At 46.6% G+C, this 21,287-nt stretch overlaps 1 protein-coding gene across 1 annotated transcript in view; it reads right to left on the reverse strand.

Moving 5' to 3' along the window:
• Window positions 1-1,457: 1,457 nt before the first annotated feature.
• The window catches only part of PDE1C (phosphodiesterase 1C), a 288,209-nt gene continuing 268,379 nt past the window's right edge, over window positions 1,458-21,287 (reverse strand). Inside the window, exons 20-21 of the mRNA XM_087821246.1 lie at window positions 13,135-13,203; window positions 1,458-1,627 (exon numbers count right to left, since the gene is read on the reverse strand). Coding sequence (XP_087677372.1) covers window positions 1,458-1,627; window positions 13,135-13,203 — 239 coding nt within the window. The remainder of the gene's footprint in view (window positions 1,628-13,134; window positions 13,204-21,287) is intronic.

Genomic DNA, 21,287 nt, shown 5'->3' on the forward strand with positions numbered 1-21,287 from the left:
GAAAGTGAAATGGAAGGATGCGGAACCCTTTGCAACCAGACCCCAGGGGCTGTGGCATCAGGGAGGGCACAGCTCCTTCTCTGCAGGGTCCGGAGTGTCCTGGAGAGTTTCCTGGATGTGAATCCTCATCACGACACCTGCTGTGCCCCTATTACTGTCCCGGCTCAGCTACAGCATCAGAACTTACCTTATCTTTCATCTTCATCACAGTGGACATTATGAATCCCACTTTCTATGTAAGCAAACTGAGGCTTGATTGTGCCATGAGACTGAGGACCTGCAACTAGTGTAGACAGGACAGGACTGGGGATCAGAGCCACCTGACAATAAGCCTGCAGTTTCCCCTGCATCAGACAGTTTCTGAGAGCATCAAAAGCTGTTTCCGACCTTGAGCCTTTCCTTACAATTTTCTGTGAATTTAGACCCAAAGTAAAAGCCCTAGGAGAGACCCAGTGGGGCTGAAAATGCCACCACGAAGAGAAGCGAGCTACAGGCTTCCATCCCGCCAAGCCCTGCGAGAGCGGCCGAGCTCCCAGACGGACTCACACGCGTGGGCTGCTAGGAGGACCTGAAATTTAACCTAAAGGCATCTTCTACCTTGTAGAGAAAAACCTCCAATTAAGGAATTCCAATTAGGTTCACTCCCTCCTGTCCCAGGACCACGAGAGACCAAATGGACACATCCTGGAGTAAATTTCAAACTTAGACGCTCTGAGGCCTGGGCATCTCATTGAGTCCCAGCATCATCCACTGCGAGGGAAGGTACAGGTCGTCTTACTTTCTCCTACAAACTCTCAGGCCTCACACAAGTCTATTAGCCACCAGGCACTCAGTCAGAGCCAAAACGAGGGTCTTCACTTGAGCTTGGATCTGCTCCGTGAAGCCCGCGTTCAGAAATATCTATGAACACACAGTTCTCAGTCTTCTTTTCCTGCGAAGACTGTTTTCATTCAAAGAAGTCCAGCTTTTGTTTTGAGAGCATCTACTTGGAAAGAAACATATTTACTTGAATTTTAAATATTGCATTTAAAATAGAAGATGGCTTTGGAAGTGCATTTCTTAAATATAACAATTACTAAGCCGATAGTCTTATTGGAGCAAGTCAACTTCCAGGGATAAAAATAGCATCAAGGGGAGGAATTTCGTTTTTTTCTGAACAGGTTCCATCATTTTGACTTCTGCCCAATTTAGACTTTGAAAGATTTAGAGCAATAACAGCCACGAGACAACCCGCTCACTGGTTTACTGCTGGGGAGTCTGCATTGACCCCCAAATCCAGCAACCGGTGCATCTCTCACAGAACAGTGAAGGGGACAATCACACACAGCCTTTGCTTTGCCCCGGTGGCTCCACCGTGATGACATCGGCCCCCCGGCCTCTGCGGGCGCTGCAGGCCTCCCTCGCTGCGGCGGGCGGGTGCTGGGAGACTGGGCCCCCCGCCCCCCCTTCCCCTTGGCCTATTTCCTGTTCCAGTTGTGTGAGATGCTCTGGATCTTTTTCATTTTGATCCTCTGATCCAGCATCTTGTACCTCGCAGGATGCTCCTCGGTTTTCTTTGGGATGGAAGGTGCGTAGGAGCTAGAGGCATAAGCAGGGCGTTTAAAGTGGCACAGAGGAGGCTTGATGACTGGAGGCCATGCAAAGGAAGAGGGACAACATTAGCTCGGCGGCGACAGGCACAGCCCCCCAGCCCCAGGCCTGCTCGTTTCCTTCAGAGCCAGGAAAAGCAAACTCTCGTGGGAATCTTAGCGAGACGGACGGGTCGGGTAGGTGAATGTGCACCTCGGCCGCTCCCTTTAAATGACGACCAATCCCTAGGGATGGGCAGTGGGGAGCCCAGAATGTCAAGTTCTTGTCTAAGGGAGGGATGGGGGGAGGAAGCCAGAGGGAGCTGCGGGGTCATTTTGGGGAGGAGCGAGGCAAACAGGAGCGAGCCGAGCCGCGCCGGCAACCTGCATTTGTAGGGCTGCGTGTGAGCTTTCAGGGTCACAAAGTGGCACGCGGTCCCAGACCCGACGTGCGCATACGAAGGACAGCCTTGGGGGAAATTTGCAATAAATATATGCAAAGTTCTCGCATCCAAAATAACCAAAGATCTGAACAGACTCCTCGCCAAAGAAGATACACACGTGGCCAAAAAGCGTATGAAGAGGTGCTCGACAATCTTTGTCACTAAGGATTTGCAAATTAAAATGATGATATATACTACACACCGGCTAGGATGGGTAAAATAAAAAATTTAAAATCTGATGATGCAGAGCAAAGGGAGCTTTCACCATTGCTGGTGGGAACACAAAATGGCTTGGCCACGTTGGAAGATAGTTTGACAGTTTCTTACGACGCTAGACACAGTCTTACCCTACGATCCAGCAATTGTGCTGCTAGATATTTACCCAGCTGACATGAAACTTGATGTCCACGTAAAACCCGTACATGAATTTTATAAAAGTTTGTTCACAATTGCCAAGGACCGAAAGCAACCAAGACGTCCCTCAATAGTTAAATGGAGAAACAAGTTGCAGAACATTCGTAGGGGAATATTACTCCGTGATTAAAAGAAAAGAGCAGTCAAGCTGTGCGAAAACATACATGAATCTTAAATGTGTATTACCAAATGAAAGCAGCCAGTCTGAGAGGGCTACATACTGTATGATCCCACTTATAGGACATTCCTGAGAGGGGAAAACAATAGAAATGAGCAAAGGGTGAGGGATGGTCAGGGGGTTAAAGTGGGGGTTCAAGCAGGTGAGGCACAGGGGGTTTGTGGGGCAGTGAAACTATTCCACGAGGTACTGCAGAGATGGGTACATATGCTACGCATTTGTCAAAACCCACAGAATTCTGCAGCACCGGGAGTGAACCTTAATGTATGCAAATTTTAAAAATAATGTATGAGGTTGGGAATCACGGAATGAAATGCAGAAGGTGACGAAAGAATCTGACTGCATTACAAAGGTAGGAAACCGCCGTGTTAAACAGGGCGTGGCGAAGAGACGCTCCCCTGAGTGCCTGGATATGAGTGTCCTCTGCTGGACTAAAGGCCGACGAGGCTGCGCGCAAGTGCTGACGCGGGTAGATAGCGTTGTTTGGGGGCACTCGCCAACAATTCTAACACTACCTATGTGTCTGCTGGAACTGAACAGCCACGTACCTGAATAGTGACTAGTGAGGGCCAGGGTCCCCGCTGTTGGGGGCAAGTGTGCAAGTAAGCTGCAGGGTCAGAATGATCCAGGTGGCGTAAGAATTCACATTTAACTTAACGTAGACATGGAGATATAGGTGGACACACGCGCACCCACTTTCTTGCTCTATTAGCTGAAAAGGTCTAGAAGCAATAAGTAGCTATTGGCCTACAAGCCTCAGTAGCCACCAGCACCCCTAGACCCAGACCCTGGTTTCTAACACAATTTTCCAATGAAAGGAACCAGGGCTCCTTGTAGAAATGGCTGGTTCTGGGACCAGAGAACAAAATGTATGAGCTGAACCTGGAGCATCTTGTCATGTCAGATAAGTAAGAAAGTGGAAGGAAAGAAAGACAGGACAAAGGGGCCCCCAAATGAAAGTGCTGCCAAATGACCGGAGTTGGAACGATCTGAGCAACAAAATAAACCCAGCAGTACAGAATTATACCCAAAGTGTCGAATACACCCCCACGACGTCATAGTGATAGAACTAAATGTTGGGATAAATAAATAATTATGGGAGAGTAGATACATCTCTCAGGCAAAAGAATTCCAAATAGTGTATGTTGATAAACTTCCCTCAACAACAAGAAGCCCTGAGTGTGGGCTGGGCACTCGCGTCCTTCCAGAGGGCACAGGCTGGGAAGGGACCAGACAGCCTCGCTGAAGTTTCAGTGAAGGCATCGAACCACCCCCTCAGCCAGGAGGTCGAGGTCGACATCCAGAGCGATACGTGATGCTGATAATATACGCCCTTGATTTTACATGATGATACTAGATATTATATAATGCAAATAGCACTTTACCTCTGCGGCCTTCCTCCCCAAAATACATAACCCCATTCAAGTGATGAAAAAGCATCCAGACGGGTCACACAATTGAGGGACATTCTACAAAATACCTGACCAGTATCCCCCCAAACTGTCCAAGTCACCAGAAACAAGGGAAGTCTGAGAAAGTGAGATGCTGTGTCGTTGCCCAGAACACCAGCTGCTCTGCGACGACTCTGCTCCCACTGCGGGCCCAGCAGCAGCGGGATGCATGGGCGGCTCGAAGACGAGGACTGGGGCGGCTCCGTTTCAACAAGAGAGAAACCAGCTGAGCTAATCTCACCCAGTAACAGGAAAATGCACGGCGTTTGTAATCAGGGAGATTAGAAACAACTTCAATGTACAATCGCAGGGAATTGATGAAGTTCCAGTACATTCTTAAATACAATACCGTGGTACTATGGAAAAATGATATAGATGTCTATTCATAAAAACGGAGGTTCATGTAAATGAAAAAAGCAGAATAGATCATCTAACCTTATTACTGTAAAAACATAAATATGTACGCAGGGACCTGTAAGGACATATACATTTAAACCATAGCAGCGATTATCTCTGAGTAGTATAAACATAGCTATTTTATTTCTCATTGGTTATTGACACTTTCCTAATTTTCCTATTATGACCGTGTTTGAGTGATGCACAAAGAAACATACTACTAAAGTAATTCTTGGATTGTGGATCAGAGCCATTCTACAAAATCATACATAATAGAAAGTCAGTAAAGCTGAGTTTCCTCGGGCTTTAGCCCCAGACATCTCAGCAAGTGCCTAGCTGAGCACACATTTGACAGCCTGTAAAGCAATGTTCATTCATTGGCTTCTTGGAGCACCTACCGTGTCCTGCTGATGTAACCATGAACAAAGCAGACAGACATCCCTGCCCTCTCGGGGCTGCCATTCTAGGACTCCCCCTCTGAAACTTGCGACTAGCCTACATAAGAAAAGGTGTTCGAGCATAATTAATGATTCTATTACTACAAACCCCAGAGTGCCCATACCAACTCTGCCTCTGAAAGAGCCTAACACGGAAAGACGTCCGGCAAATGGTCCTACGGTGGCATAACATAGGATGCAGAAGAACAGAGATGTTTAAGATCTCGGAGAGCCTAAATGCTTCTTAGGGTGAACAAGGGATTGTGGCGCCATCCATTCCAGGAACAAACATAAAAACAGTCCTGCTGCCCCGGAGAAAGGGGTAGAGACAGGAAAGGGCCTCGGCGTCAGAGCTGGTGGGGCCGACGCCTGGCTGATTTACCGCACAAGTCACGGTCCCTCTCCACATTTATTCTGTTTGCTGCTCAGCATGAACCCAAGCAAAGTATTATTGAATTTCCCACTTCTCAGCATGAGGAAACGTTTATCGTTTGCTGGAATTCTGATCATCAGAACAAAAACTCTTCTTGCCACCGGAGTTGCTGCAAATCTCTGATGGAGATTGGCTCCCCACCGAGATGGTGGAAATGCTTCTATGCCTGCTGTCAGCCTCACTCAAAATGTGGGGAAAACGGAAATTCAAAGAGTGATGTTTTGCACCTATAGCCTTTCCCCCTGCAGGGCACCCTGATTTGATCACAAGCAAAAGAGCAGAGCCGCAATGAGGGCACCATCTAGTTTAACGGGGACTTCTCTTTCTGGGGTGCTGGGGTGGCCCCCTGAGGACTCCTTCATTCCTGAGATATTCCTGGAAAGGGGTCTGACCCTGCCCCTTCAATAACTGGGCACTTCCCACAGCTGAGCCGGAGCAGACCTGTTACAATCCACCCCCCACACTTGAACTGGGAACAGGACCCCTCCCCTCCGTGTGCCTTCTTGTCACCACGTCAGACCCTTTCCTCTTGGGCACACATTCACGAAGTCTGCTCTGGTCTCCTGGAGCAATTTACTCGAGAAAAGATCTAATTAGCTAATGGAGATTGACAAAGCCACGCGTCCGCACAGAACCTGCACTTGCAAGGGCATTATCGACGCTACTTTCAAGGGTGCTTAGGGAAAGGACCGTTCGAGACAAAAACATGACACAGCATCGTCTTTATTTTACAGTTACACACATTGTTTGTTTTTCACAAAACCGTTGTTCTTTGAGGAGTTTTCATCCTCACTTGTTTAAATCTCGTCAAACACCCCAGTTCCTCCGGAAGGTGTCTATGACTCGCCCCTTTCCCCTGCCACCACCGGCCCACCTGTCATCCTACTCCTCTCTGTGTCTCTCCGAGACCACTCTGCCTGGTAGCTACTTTTTGTTGTTGTTGTTGTTGTTTTGACATGGAAGACTATTACACAGACTCATTCTTCAGAAAATAGCTAGGGATTTATTCATATGTAAAACTGAGGGCTATTAGTGGGATTCAGGTGCTGAAGACTGGAGCCTTCAAAGCACCTTCAGCACAGTTGTGAAGGTGACAGCCGCTGGAGGGAGGGGTCTGGCCAAACTGAACAGGGCGAAAGTTAAGCTGGTATCTTCGCCGCAGGGCTTCTCCGAGGCCCAAATGAGGCGATGCGCTGTGAACCCCCGGGCACAGCCGACGACGCGCTGTTCCCCGCAGTTTCACAGGCCGACTCGCCCAGTGTTGAGCAGAAAACGCTCCCAGAGCGCCCGGGGGATCTGCTCCGGTCTCACAGCCTCTCCGGCGCTCAGCCCCGCTGTCCTGCGCTCGGTGACAGCAGGCCCGAGACAGCGTCCCGGGTCCTCACGCAGCCTAGTGCAGCCCAGTGCCCTGAGCGAGGCGAGCTGGCTCAGCATCTCCCGCCTTCCCTGCCCTGCAGCGCAGCGCGGTCGCCTGAGGCCTGCCCTGCGGCCACTGCGCGGGGGCTCTCGGCTTCTGAACAAATCCTAATATTGGCACTTTTCAGAAAGAAGTATGGGACATGGGTTTTCTCCTGGTTCAGAGACCGAGCCATGATATGACCTCTGCACAAATCATTTCCATCTAGTTTCTATCTGTGTTTACACACGTGTGCGTGCACACACACAGAGAAACACATACATGAAACTAATAGAAAGAATAATCATTTAATGCCTCTCGAGTATTGTTTTACCTGAAGAACAAAATCCCTACCATTCATTCCATCTCTCAAATCAGTGTCTATTTTCGGTATGGGCCTAAAATCTGGTGGGAAGCCCTTACAAAAATGCCCCCAAACTACCCATGAGTTTTGAATTGAAAGAATTGGAATGTTAACGTCAGTTCCATTGAGAATAGAACAATACAAGCCCTGGGCCTGTGATTTTCAGCTCAGGATCTGCCATGGTAAAAAATAAATAAATAAATAACTGCCATCCCTCAAAAGAAACTCAAGATAAAAGACAATTCCAAAGACAGTACTCTTTGGAGTCTTCACGTAAAAGGGTCCTCTACACCCCAGAGTCGTGCCTGGACTTGGTACATGGGTAACTGATCTAGTCCCCAGGCAGACAAGTGTGGGAGAAAGGCGAGTGCAGTGTGGGCAATTTGACGTCAGCCTTTACCTAGAGGCAATGAAACTCAGAGCAAGGAGTGCCAACTTTGGGCAAGCTATTTAATTATGCCTCAGTTTCCTAATCTGTGGAATGGAGATCATAGTACCTTCCTTCAGAGTGGCAGTGATGATTAAATGAGATAATAGATAATACATGTTAAGAACCTAGCTTTGTCCCTGATATTTGATTAATGTGCAATACATATCAAAGCATTTATTATAAAAAACCCATCTTAGGGGTATCAGAAGTTATCATTTTTGAAGTTACTCATTCAATAACTTACAATGTACATAACATTTTGTTTTGGTAAAAGAAACATAAGCTTCCTAAAATGTGTTCCGACCTCAGGGCTGGTCAGTTCTCTTCTGAGTAGTCCTCTGGATGGACGTTTTATCCGTAGTCCCCTAGAACAGGACACACAACAATGTCATTGCAAGCCAGCCGGCATCTACACACACAAACTGTTTCTACATGAGGCGGTGGAGGTCCGAAGCAGAGCCGCATCTACTGCCAACACTACTGTGCACACCAGCAGCTGCACACACAGAGGGGCGATGAATGAGCTATCTGCAGCGGTGAGTGACAATGGTACCGTACCTTTCCATCTAGGGATCCCTGCACCGAGGCACCCTGGGGCATCTGCTCAGAAGTAAGTGACTGACTAGTCTCCATCAATGGCAGTCATGACCGTAAGAGGTGGTGAAGCTCTGGGCCACTCCTTTCAGCGAGAGCCAACGTATCCTCGGCTCTCCATCATTTACTGCCCACCCACGGAGCTTGATTAGCCTCACAAACCTCATAAGGCACAGTTGAAGTGGGCTCCAGAAAAGAACTGGCTGCTGCGGGTGCTATTATTTTACCATGTAAGAGTCACTTTGCTAAAGATGCGCAGGGATTCAAGGTGATATTCCCAGAATAGTCTTCTGGTGCTGGAGCTGCAGGAGGACCCCTTGGGTGGTTTCAGAAACCATACAAGCTGTTCTTTCATGAAGTGGCCTCTGGTGGCTTCTGGATTGGAGCATGCTATTTGTGGAACTCTCTTTATATCTGAATTCTCAACACCCATATCTCTCAATAGGTTAGAAAGGGAAAACATTAAATTTCTCTGAAATGTATGTAAAATCACGTCTACATGGATAGAGCCAAACAAAGCTATCTTGGAAGACAGTTGTAGATGTTTCGCTCAGAAATTCTTTAATGCGTAATATTTTGAGCATATAGAAAAGTATAAATACTAGCATAACAAATACCAGTGTATTCTCAGTACCGTTTAATCAAATCTTAACATTTTGTGTATTCAAAAAATTATTTGAAAAGATTGGATATTACAAGTAGAGTTGAAATACCTAGTATGCCCACCCATCATAGTTCTCTATAGCTCCCCAAAAACATCATCCACAATTTGGTGTTCATTATTCCTGTGCATATATTCACTAAACTACTGTATTTGTGTGCACCCATAAAATATCTAATATGTTTGGTTGTTTTAAAGAATAATATAAATTGTGTTAGATGGTATATATCTTGTTGCAGCTCACTTTTCTTCTTCAACATTATGTTAAGCATGTTTGTAATAGCAAAAAAATGGAAAACAAATGTCAATGGTTAAATATCCTGTGGCATATCTGTTTAATAGACTGCTATACAGATGTTAAAATAGACATTTTCCCGAGAACTAGCTTTATATTTTGCATAGAATTTCCTTTGCCATATATCAGCAAACTTTCTGTGTGTTGGGGGGGGGGGGGGTTAAGCGTGTCTCTTAAGAGCAGGATAGAGCTGGATTTTGGATTTTGGATTTTTTTTTTATCTAATCACATACTCTCTATATTTTAATACCAGAATTTAAGCCATTTGCAATTATTGCATTTACTGATTTTTTGGAATTGATTCTACTATCTAATTTTGTTTTAGTTTTGGACTTCACTACCTAATTTTGTGATCATTCTTCATTCCTTTTTTTTTTTTTTTCTTCCTTTCTGCCTTCTATTGATACATTTTCTATATTCCCTTTGTTGTTGTTCTCTTGCTGATGTATATGCTGTAGGTTATATTTAAATTATTTTACCGACGATCCTTTGTGTTAAAAAGTTACAACATTACAGAGTTCTTCCCAAAGACAAAATAGATCTTAGCACTCCTTAACTCCCTATTGAATAGCCTTCCTTCTATCAATAGCTTGTTTCCTATTTTAACACAAAATCGGGCATTATTTTTACGGTGACACTACTCAAATTTGCCAGCACATTTTATTTGCTTGTATGTGCACCACTAATTCTTGTATTCACACTTGACTTTGGAGTTCACTTTTCTCCTTGTGGAAGTATATCCCTCAGCACATGGAAGTTGTATCTTCATTGTCTTCTTACATTTACTGTTACCAATGCAAATATCGCTATCAGTTGGTTTTCATTTTATTATAGGCAACCTGCTTGCAGCCTCCTGGACATAATCTTATCTTCTCATAGTATTTAAAATAGTTCTCATTTTTTATGTAATTTTAGGCAATCTCACGCACTGTCTTTAGGCATGCATTTGGTTTTATTTCGGTATGGCAATTGAGGTGCATTTTCCATCCAAGACATCAGATCCTTATCAGATATGTGATTTGCAAATATTTTCTTCCATTCTGTGAATTTTCTTCCCACCTTCTTGATAGTGTCCTTTGAAGCACATTTTTAATTTTAACGAAGTTGTGCTATCTATTTGTTTTGGTTGCTTGGCCTTTAAGTGTCGTATCTAAGAAATCATCGCCTAACCCAAGGTCATGAAGATGTATCCTTATGTCTTCTTCTAGGTTTTATGGTTCATGCGCTTTCATTTGTCACATGGTTCCATCTCTATGTTGTGAGTGGTATAACGTCCTAAGGACTATCTTCCAACATTAATTCTCTTTTCAGTTGTGGTCTCTTTTTTAAAATTTTCTTTCTCTTTTAAAATAACAATGGTCATATGTCTGTTTGTTTTTTTAATTTAACATTTCTGCTTATTTTGCATAGCTCTATTGTTTTGTTTCTGTACAATTTTACTTTATTGTTTTTTAAGGATTGTTATTCCTCCACTGGGTTTTTTGAGTATCCTTACACAAGATATTTTTAACTGTTTGAGAGCCAGCACAAACAGCTTGAGGTAGAGGCAACCTGTGTTGTTCCTGCGGTAGGAAGAAATAGTGAGCTGGCTATTGTAACACGGGAGGTGGAAGGTATCTGCTAGACAAAGTTTGAGAACTACCTACTCCAGCTCTACAGGCTTTGGAGTGGTCAGAACTTGGAACCTATGACACCCAACTTGGGGCCAGTTTAGACCACCCACCAAAGGCCAAGGCCAAGGTGGCTGAGACTTTGACTCAGAGGCCTTGGAAACCCAGCAGGCCAACAATAGGCCTCCAGCAGAGCAGACGGGAACCAGGTCAGCTCTGCATATCCTTGTAGATGTCCAGGATGATGTCAGAGATCCCACCTGACCCTGGAATGTCATGACCTCCCACAGAAGAGCAAACACCATTGCTACACACTGGACTTGCTTGGTTTAGAGCTGGCTTCCTCCTACTGTCTATAGTCCTAAGGACCCATTAACCACCAGCAGGGGCAAGATGAAAGGGGCTCTGGAAATAACAGAGCAACTAAAAAGCAAGTTAGTATAGTTGATGCAAATTCAAACTTGAAAATGAGCCTTTTTCTGAGGATAACTGTTTTCTATATAGTCATAAATAAAAATAGACAGCGCCCACTCACACACCCATCCACCAGCCTTATCAACACTAATGAGCACCCAATGTGTGCTTGCCACCTTGGCAGGCACTGGGCAAAAAACAAAAACAAAACAAGACAGTCCCCACCCTTGGAAAAGCCACATACCACTGGGTAAAGGACTTATAAGCAAATCATTATAAGTAAACATTAATTCTACCAAGATTATTTCGAGAGACTGCAAAAAGAAATTAGCCAGGGAGAAAAGGGTGAGCAGTGTCTCAGGCAGTGACAGAGGCAAGGAAGTTCAAGGTCTACTCAGTGGACACCAAGTCCAGCTGTTGAGCTGGGGTGGTGAAGCTACAGAAGCTGAGGTTGAAAAAGCAGACAGACATGGATTATGTTTCATCTACGCTAGGGAGCCCCTGATTCTAAAGTAAATTATTATTTCACATACAACCAAGAAAACAATGTTCATTAAGTTATAACATACCATTGATTGAGAAACATTATTATCTCAGGGGCCAAAATGCAAGGCACTGTCCCTCTCAAAATGGATTAAATATGGTAACTCCCCACAGAAGAAATGTAAAAGACAAATTAACATTAGAAAATAATTTTTAAAAATAAAATAAATACAAACCAAACATGGATCTCATTTTTCTCATCAAATTGGTAAAGTATGAATGTTAGCATTAGCAAGAGCACAGTGAAATGGCACATTCATCACTGAGAGTATAAAATAATACTACCTTTCTGGAAATCACGATGACTATAATGGATTAAGAACCTAAACATGTACCCATTCTTTGAGCCAATAATCCTACATATAGGAATCTGTCTTCAATCCAAAGAAAGATTTATGTGCAAGAATGTGAGGTTATTTATAATAACAAAAATACAAGCTACATTAATGGCAAATTATCAGTGAATATACAGTTGATCCTTGAATAACATCGGGGTTGGGGAGCCAACCTCCCATGCAGTCAAAACTCCACATACGACTATAGTATAAATTAATCACATGGAATGTTAGTCAAGCACTAAAATGCTTTTAAAATATTGAATAATATGGGAGCAATCTCATAATGTAATGGTAAATTTTAAAAGGGTTGAAACAAAATTCCATGTAGAGTATAATTCCACTCTAGGGGGAAAAAAGTACCTAATAAAGACCGGAAGGAAAGGTAATCTTGGTTGCCTCTGAGTGGTGGCATTCACACTTTCTTTCTTACAACTTTTATTATTTTTCAATTTTTTCCTACTATGTTTACGTTTGCCTTTTATAAACCCCCCCCCCCCCCCCCGCAAAAAAATGTGGTTTTGCAAGTTCTACTTGTAAAAACTGAATCTTGGCAGGGAATGTTGGCCTATGTGCGCATGGAGACAGAATGACCGATAGGTGCCTCTCCTATTAGATCCTGTTACTACAGAATCATCGTGAACGCCTAAAATCTCCTGCCAGTGTTAGCTGGGTCCAGCAGGGCTCGCGCATGACTTTCTTACTTTCCAGTGGGAGAGACTAGCTGTGAGCACCCACTATGAGTCACAACTGTCCTCAATTCATAAGCAAGAAGCCGCAGAGCCGCAGGGAGCTTGCACAACTGGAACACAGCAGAGCTGGGCTGTGAACCCAAGTCTCCCGCACCAAAGGCTCATCCTCACTCCCTGCCCCGTCTGTCTCTCAAAGAAACACTTCCAAACATGTCCAGATGAACATCAAGGAAAACCAGGACTCTACTCTTCCCATCAGCAAGCAGGAGCGACTGGGAACCAAATATGGGTACGTTCTGGCCACTCCTGAAGGGACTTCACAAATGTGGATGACAGAGGCGCTCTAAAAACGCGGAGCAGCCTGGATAAATAAATGCAGGGCCAGGTGCCCGGTTTACCAGCTGCTGACCTCGACTCCTGGGAAGCAGCTCTCCCTGCCATCTGCGGTCACTAAGGCCGCGCGCAGTGCCATCTACCCACCTGGCAGCGTGAGGCGACTCGCGGAGCTGGCGCTGGGGGCCGGGGAGCCGTGCGAGCGCTTCTTCGTGCCTGCAAAGGCGAGAGAGAGGGTGAGGCCAGGCTTCTGGGGCAGGTAGGTGCCCATCTGAAGTGTTATGGAGTCACCCGAAAGTCTGGGTGGGAGCTGTTGGGAAGGAGGGTGGGCAAAGGGGTGAGCAGCTTGTATCCCACGGTCCGGAGAGGCCAGGAGCAGCCGCTGCATCTGCGCGCGAGGCCGGCTCCGTCCCCGGCTTGGCAGGCTGGGGTGTCGGGGACCAACGCGCCACTGAGCGGGGCTGCGCCTCAATCTCCAGGGAAGCTTTCTACACACGCAACAGCCTGCGAGCCCCCCCCCAGGGCCTGTCTCCCTTGTGCTGCGGGGGAGCCCCAGCATGGGGGCTGCTGACGCCCCCAGGGGACCCCAACCATCCAGGGCGAGAATCCTGCTGTGGAAGGAAGTTCTGAACTTAGAATCGAGGCATCGGGAGCTTGTCCCTGCTGTGTCCCTTTACTCGCTGTTGGACCTCAAATATATTAACTCAATTTCTTTGAAGCTCAGGTCTTCATCTGCAAAAGGAGGGAAATGACAACTCCAACAAAGCGTCCTGGTGAGGACTTAGTAGCCACGGCGTGTGAGGGGCTCAGGGAGGCCACGCAGATGCCAGGGTGCTGGGGTCTCCTGGTCCCGCGGCTGCCAACGGAGCTCACGGACAGCTGGGGGGCCCCGTGGGAACGAGAAGGCAGCCCCCAGAGAGCAAAACTAAGAGGGATGAATTGTTCTGCAAAAGAACGTGTGTGTGTGTGTGTGTGATGTATATATACACACATTAGCCATACATGTCTTATTTTATATATAAATTTATATACACACAGACATGTGTAGACAATGTACATATATACATACATATTTTATATCTAAATAAAATGTTACTTATTTTTTCAATCATTTCCTTATTTTGCCATCCAAAAGAGGCCCAGAGGCCAGAACCCCGCAATATGGCAGGGGCCTGGAGTCTGAGCTGCAGAAATGCAGAGACAATTCTTTTTTTGTGTGTGTCTTTTTCTTTTTTATTTGTGTGTGTGCATGCATGCATGTGTTGTTGTTTTTAACTTTGCAGAGACAATTCCAAAGCAGAGGAATTACACAATTCCATGTGAAGTGACCTCCCCTGAATCTACCCAAGCTTTTCATAAGGTCTGCTTTCCAACCAGAGACCTGGTGTGAACGGAGGTTGTGTTCATTGGGAAACTCTGCCCGAGTCACCACCATCCTGGCTCAAGATCACAAGGTAGCCCATCAGAGGGCGCAGGGACTTGGAGCGGAGCTGGGGGTGAGTAGGGAAGCCCTCCCTACCCCAGAAGCGCTGTGAGGTGGGGAGAAACGCACTGGGACGGTGTCTGAGGCTGCTTCATTTCAGCCTTCAGAAACAGGGGACCACCTTTGACATTCTGTGTTATTATTTATTATTATTATTATCAGAAGTAGCAGTAGCACTGTTCATAGTATTAGTAGTAGTATTAAAAATAAAGATACACAAATTGATCCAAACACCTCGGACCCACAAAAACTGTTCATGTGCATGAGGTGGAGACGCTGGGTAGGGCTGGACGTGGCCATTTTCCAGGACTCAGAGATTCTGTGAATGTCAGAGTTGGAGGGACTCGGAGGGTCCCAAGCTGGCCAGAACTGTGACTCAGAAACCCCTGGGGTGATTTTTATAAGTGGCTCCCACAGCCCTTTCCTGAAGCAGAATCTCCAAGGGATAGAGCCAGAAGTTTTCCTGTCAACAAGTTCTCCAGGTGAGTCAAACGGTCATCGGTCAAATGAGGTGTCCTGGCCACCAGGGGGTAAAAGATTTACTCAAAGTGATACTTTGGGTCAGGGCCAGGGCTACCTCATCACACAACTCCAGGGGCTGCTGTTTGCACTGTATCCTACACAAAGGGTGGTGGTCCTGAGTGGGTAACAGGTCGGTCCTGATCAAGGACACCACCCACATGCAAATCCACACCTCTGACCTGGTCCAGAGCCTCTTCTGACCCACCAGGAAGGCCTGTGGGGTGCTGGGGTCTCCTGGTCCCGCAGCCAGCAACAGAATTCACAGGCACTTGGTGGGCCCCGTGGAAATGGATCCACCTCCACAGTGGGGACGCCAGTAACTTGAGATATTTAACCTCCATTTACAAGACATTTTACTTGTCCCACTGTCCCTTTGCAGTAAGGTTCCTCAAAGGCACAATGATATTTGGGTCACATAACTCTTCACGGGAAAGGCTGACCTGGGCATAGCAGGCCTTTTAGCAGCAACCTTGGCCTCTAGTGATTAGGTTCTGAGTCAGCCTCCCACTGGCTCCCCGATAACTGAGGTTGGCTCCTGAGATCAGTGTCCACTCCACAGCCACTGAATTACCGACCACGCTACTCGAAGTCCCATGGGTGGGAATAATACTCAGCTTAGCTCAGTTCCAGCTTCTAAAACCCTTCCCCCTCGTTGCTCCATTCCCCAGGAAAACATCAGAGCCGGGCTGGAAGATGCACGGCCAGGGTCCAGGCCAGCTTCCAGCCTGCTCTGCTGCCCTGAGCTGGCACTGGCCTTGGGACACACGCACCCCGCCCTGTGACTTAAGCGTAGATCTTACTCTGTGAGTGACTCAGATTCACCCTCAGTGCTCTTCCATCCTGGCTACATCTTAGGAGCATCTGGGCAGTTTTAAAGAAAATATATTGATGCCCAGGCCCTGCCCCCAAGAAGGGTGGGGCCCAGAGCTGGGTATTTTAAAAATTCTCGGAAGACGTGGCTCCCAGCCGTCAGGGAGGAGTTCTCTCTTCTGAACACCTGGTGGGCGCTATCCTCAGGGAATGGCGGGAATCCTGCCAATGGCGTATTTGCCTTTTTACATGGCTTTCCAGGAAACTCAGGTCCAGTTCGTGCCTTCATGCTGGGACCCGGGGCCGTCTGCCCCCGCTCGGCCCGCCGCCTCGGGTCTTCGTCTGCCCCCTTAGCTTTTGCAAAAAACAAAATTGACTAAATGCACGTGAGTTTAGAATTCTGCAACATTTTATCGAGGTTGCTAAAGTGAAAACAAGCCATCACATCTGCGTGCCAGCTCCCCTTAATTCTCCTCATCTATAAAGATTTCGAAACATCAGTTTCGGGAGTAATTCTGAGGATCAAGTGAGAAGGCGCGCGTGCAGATGCGGGGCAAGCTGTGCGGGGCCACGCAGCGGTCGTTACCAGCTCACATGCAAAGGAAAGATGCGTGTATGTGTGCATGTGTGCGTGTGCATGTGCGTGTGTGTGTGTGAAGGAGCTGGCATGTCATCTCTGGGAGAAAAGCATTTTAAGGTCATGAATTACGTCGTCCTTGGTCCACGGCATCTGAATGTCCAAAGAGTAAACAACCCAATCAGTCAGCTCGGGGGCAGAAATGTCATCGCCGCAGCTTGTGGGGCTGGAAGTATCTTTTGACAAACGAATAGCTTTCAGAAATTTCAAATTAATGTCCTCGGTTGGCTCAGCTAAAGGGCAATAAATGTGATTCATCAGGGGCCTGGAAAAGGGGACAGTGATGGAAATGACAAGCAAGGCTGACCACTTGCGGGCAAAGACACACACCTAAGACTCAGGATGCGTAGTAGGAAACCCCCGTTATTGCAGCCTGACCTCAAACAAATAACCTCCCTTCTGCCAAACGGGGTCGCACCGCCAAGCCCAGGCCCAGGCCTGCTGGGAAAGCGTGATGTAAGAGCCCCGAGGCCAAGCTCACCGACACTGATAGTCCAACAACAGCAGTGCTGCTATGACACAGGCAGATGCCCCAGCAGAGGCTGCTGCTGCAAGGCTAAGCTAGAAAAAGGGTCCGTGGGCCTCCCGGGCGTCTTCCATCCCTCCCGTTTAGTGTATTGCAGCGTCCACCCGAGTGATCTCCGCGAGCCTCCGTCGATCGCTGTCGCTAAGCTCATCTACCAGCATCTCTCTGTCCCATCGGGGTGGCGGACATCATCGGGCATCATCGAGCCGCCTCCTGATGCCTCAGAACAAGTCACCATTCTCGCCCCTTTACAGCTTCGACAAAACAGCATCAAGAGAAACCCACGCCCTACTTAGGGCTGTGGAATGGCTGACGGTGTGGAGGGTTCCAACCCACCCACGCTTCCCTAAGAGCTGTTTTCCGATAGTGTATATATATTAGAGTGGCCTATTCAGATTTTTTAATTATATTTTTTAACTGATTTAGAGAAAGGAAGGGAGAGGGAGAGAAAGAAACACCGATGAGAGAGAAATATCGATCAGCTGCCTCCTGCACGCCCCCTACTGGGGATCGAGCCCACACCCCGGGCATGGGCCTGACCTGGGATCGAACCGGCGACCTCCTGGTGCGTGGGACAACGCTCAGTCAACTTAGTCACATTTTCCCTCCACAATGCAACACCCCTCGGTACTGTGCTTGCTCTTGTGTGACTTCATCTCTGTTCATCACGAAGAACAGTGACCAAAACCACAAGAGCCACTCAGACATGCAACACTACGTGCAGCTTAAATAAGGCCATTTTCATATTTGAATATGCTTTGGAACTGGGCATGTGAATGACGGGTCTGAAAAAATAGTCACAGCCTTTGACCCAGTGATTGTACATCGAGGAAACTTTTCCAGTGGAGATATTCAGAAATTCGATCAGGCCTTGTGTACAAAGGGCTCCATTGCTATGTTATTTACAACTGTCGAATATAAAAGTGTGTAACTTCATTGTCCAACAGAGAGGTGGTTAAGTTAACTGTGCTAGAGTCACAAAACATTATGTTGCTATTGAAATTATATTAATAAAGAGGTGTGTTTTTTTAATGGGACAATATTAAAAATCCAATATTATGTGGGGAAAAACATAATACAAAATTAAATGTAATGCACTGTATGGCCTTGACTGTGTAAAAATGCATAGCAAAAGACCATAAGGAAAGAACTGACAGGGAATAGTCAATGGATGGGGCATTACAAGTGATTTTAATTTTATCATACTTCTCTATATTTTTCAAAATAAAACTGTTTCTTCTTTCAGAAAAAAAATTTTTAAAAAATTTTTAAATATGTCCTTATTAATTTCAGAGAGAGGAAAGGAGAGGGAGAGAGAGAGAGATAGAAACATCAATGATAAGAGAGTCATTGATCAGCTGCCTCCTGCACACACCCTACTGGCGATTGAGCCCCCAACCCGGGCATGTGCCCTGACAGGGATCAAACCGTGACCTCCTGGATCCTAGGTCAACAATCTCTGAGCCACGCTGGCCGGGCTAAAAAAATTTTTTAATGCATGTCGAGCACAGCTGCTTTGGAGGAACATCACAGCCCCTTTGTCAGAGTAACAATCCAGTGGGATTAGACACAGGAACAATAAATACACCAGATGGCCCAGGTAAGAGGGTGGTGTTTGTGTAACGTGCACCATCACCAGTAGGGGTGTCCCTGTTAAGTGGCAATCTGAAGGAGGCAAGCCAGGTGCCACCCAGTGTTTAAACCACTTGTGTGCCCACAAATAGGGGTAAGGACTATTCCCTGGCCAGACTCCTCATGTTTATGGCTAGAGAGAAATCAAATATTGCCAGGTAGCCCTTTCAAGAGAAAGAAAAAGACAAAACGTTTGGAAGTTGAAAACTAGCATCACAGGACTATAAAACCATAATATCATGGTACCCAGAAGAAAACTGAACATATGGGAGCCTGCTAATTCCATGAATGCCGACATTTCTCCAGGGAGCTTCTGATAAACCCATCCACCTCAGAAAAGATCATCTGAGACATGATACACGTGTGTATCTTCCAGTGTGCAGGCAAAGCGCTGGGTGCCTGGGTATTATGTGGCATTTGGAGGTATACGAAAGGGATGGATTATTGAATAAATTTGGACAACCCCACATCTGGGACAGAACATAGACAACAATGAAAAACGTTAAAAGAACAAACTCTCCCACTGAGAGTTTAACTCATTGTTTTTATTTGGAAATCAGAAGAACATACAAGTACTTATTCGTTACCGGTTGCTGGGGGAAAGTATACATCGAGGAGCTGTGGGCCTCATCTGTGCAATAAAGATTTACAATAAACACATCACTTACGGAGAGCAGTTTAGCACGCTCTGTTTTACACGAATCCCTATGATTTATTTTTGCACTTGGAGATGTAACACTATGGCCTTTGAATAGTCTGAGTACAAACCAGCATCACAGGGAGCAAAACATCCTTATTTAGAACGAATGGCCATTCTCTTGCCCTTTGATACACAAATACAGATTGCAACCTGCCTTTCATCTGCCGGGAACATATTTCACATCGTGGAAATAAAATAGAGGCAAGTCCATGTCACCGCCTCCCCTTTCAGAACAGCATTCTGAGAACATACCAGAAATCCCTCCTGACTCCTCCAAAGAACTATTCGCTGGGCACAATTTGGACTGAGGTTTGGGGTTTGGTTTCTGCTTGCCTCCCTCTTTTGAATTTTGTTGAACATTTTTACATGGATCCACACAGCTCCCACGAAGCCAGCTGAGCAACAGCCAAGTCTGAGGCCGAGTGGAGCTGGGAGATCCACTCGCATATGGCCAGTGCCCTTGCCAGGAGATGCAGGCCCATGGTGAGCGCCCGGCATCCTGAGGAGAAAGCCCTGTAACCGCAGACACTGCTCTGCACGGAGGAAGGTAATATCCCCTTATACCGGCCTCTGAGTGACTCTCCTTGCCTTGGGAAACTGGGTTCCCAGGAGGACCCCCTTTCCCCGCTCCCCTTCCCCACTCTGTTCCCTCCCGCCCGCCTGCTCCTACCCTACACTCCCTCACGAGGGTTACGCTGGACCAAGGTGCGCTTGTCGCATCCAGGGTCTTGTGTTTCCATGTGCTAAAACAATACCGCAAGCAGAAGTGCGTGCCTGCACAGGGGCAAAAGATGGCATTTGCAGAAAGGTACAAACACGAGAAGAAAAGATGGGGAAGGTCAAAAAAACGGTATGAAAAAGAGGGGGTCTCTTAGATGAGGTGAGGGGGAAATCTGGCTGGCCAGTGGGCCAGAGCTGATAAAAACCTAACCGAGCTCTACAAATAAAAATAGCAATTTTTTTTACAGCATATAAAATTGTATAAAAATATCATCAAAGCAAGAATAAAAGAAAATGTATCCTCTACAGCTCTACCTGAAGACTCAGTTACTGGACAAGGCCTATGGTCTTTACTATACGTCTATGTATTCCGGTGTGACTGTATTTCTGCACCATCACACATGCGCCCAAAGACAAGGTCACTAGTACACGAATCCCTACCCCCAGGCAGATCGAGACAGAGAAGCAACGACTGTGCCACCACGTGCCATTCCCAAGCCACTGGGTTGGAACGGGCTCTATCTGAATGAGTCACCCTGCACCATGACATGAACGGGCAATGCTTCCCATGAAGACCCATGGGTGAGGTTCAGGAGTCACAGCGAAGCTGACAAAGCAGACAGCCTCCTCGGTGGCACTGACCCAGGAGGCGGTGCGGTCCCCCAGGTAGACTGAGTCAGTGCGCCCTGAGTGAGCTGTGAGGGCCCACGTACCCCCACCCCCGCTTCTCCTGGCTCAATCCACGGCAGTCTGGGCTGCGTCCAGGTTCATCTGGTGAAGCCTGCCATTGCCAGCGTTCGATCCATTTCCACTTGGGCACGGAAGCCAGAATAAATGTAAATTCATTTCAAGCACATCTGCCAATATTTTAAAGGAAAACGGGTGAGGTGGGGGGCATTGGTTCAAATAATCAGGAATAAATAGTGTGTAAATGGACTTTCATGAGTCTTTCAGTCGGGTTACCCACTGCATCGTACTCTTGTTTAATATAAAAACAAAATGTTCTTTCAATGAGACGGTTCTTGCTTACTGCGGACTTTGCCGGAGGAGCATCTGGTCTTGTAGAAATGTCCAGTGAGAACATCCAGAGGACCACTCCCCGTTTCTCTAACCTCCCTAGACCCAAATCCACTTATCAGATGAACTCTGTCTAATGTCCTAGAGATGCCTGTTTCCATCCTAATTCTAGTGTCTTTGGTGAGAGGAAACCCTAACAACTGAAATGTGAACTTGGCAGGTAATGTGCCTCTTGGTTCTCGAGGGATATTTC

Source organism: Miniopterus natalensis, chromosome 10 (assembly GCF_054644295.1).
Source record: "Miniopterus natalensis isolate mMinNat1 chromosome 10, mMinNat1.hap1, whole genome shotgun sequence".
Taxonomy (NCBI): domain Eukaryota; kingdom Metazoa; phylum Chordata; class Mammalia; order Chiroptera; family Miniopteridae; genus Miniopterus; species Miniopterus natalensis.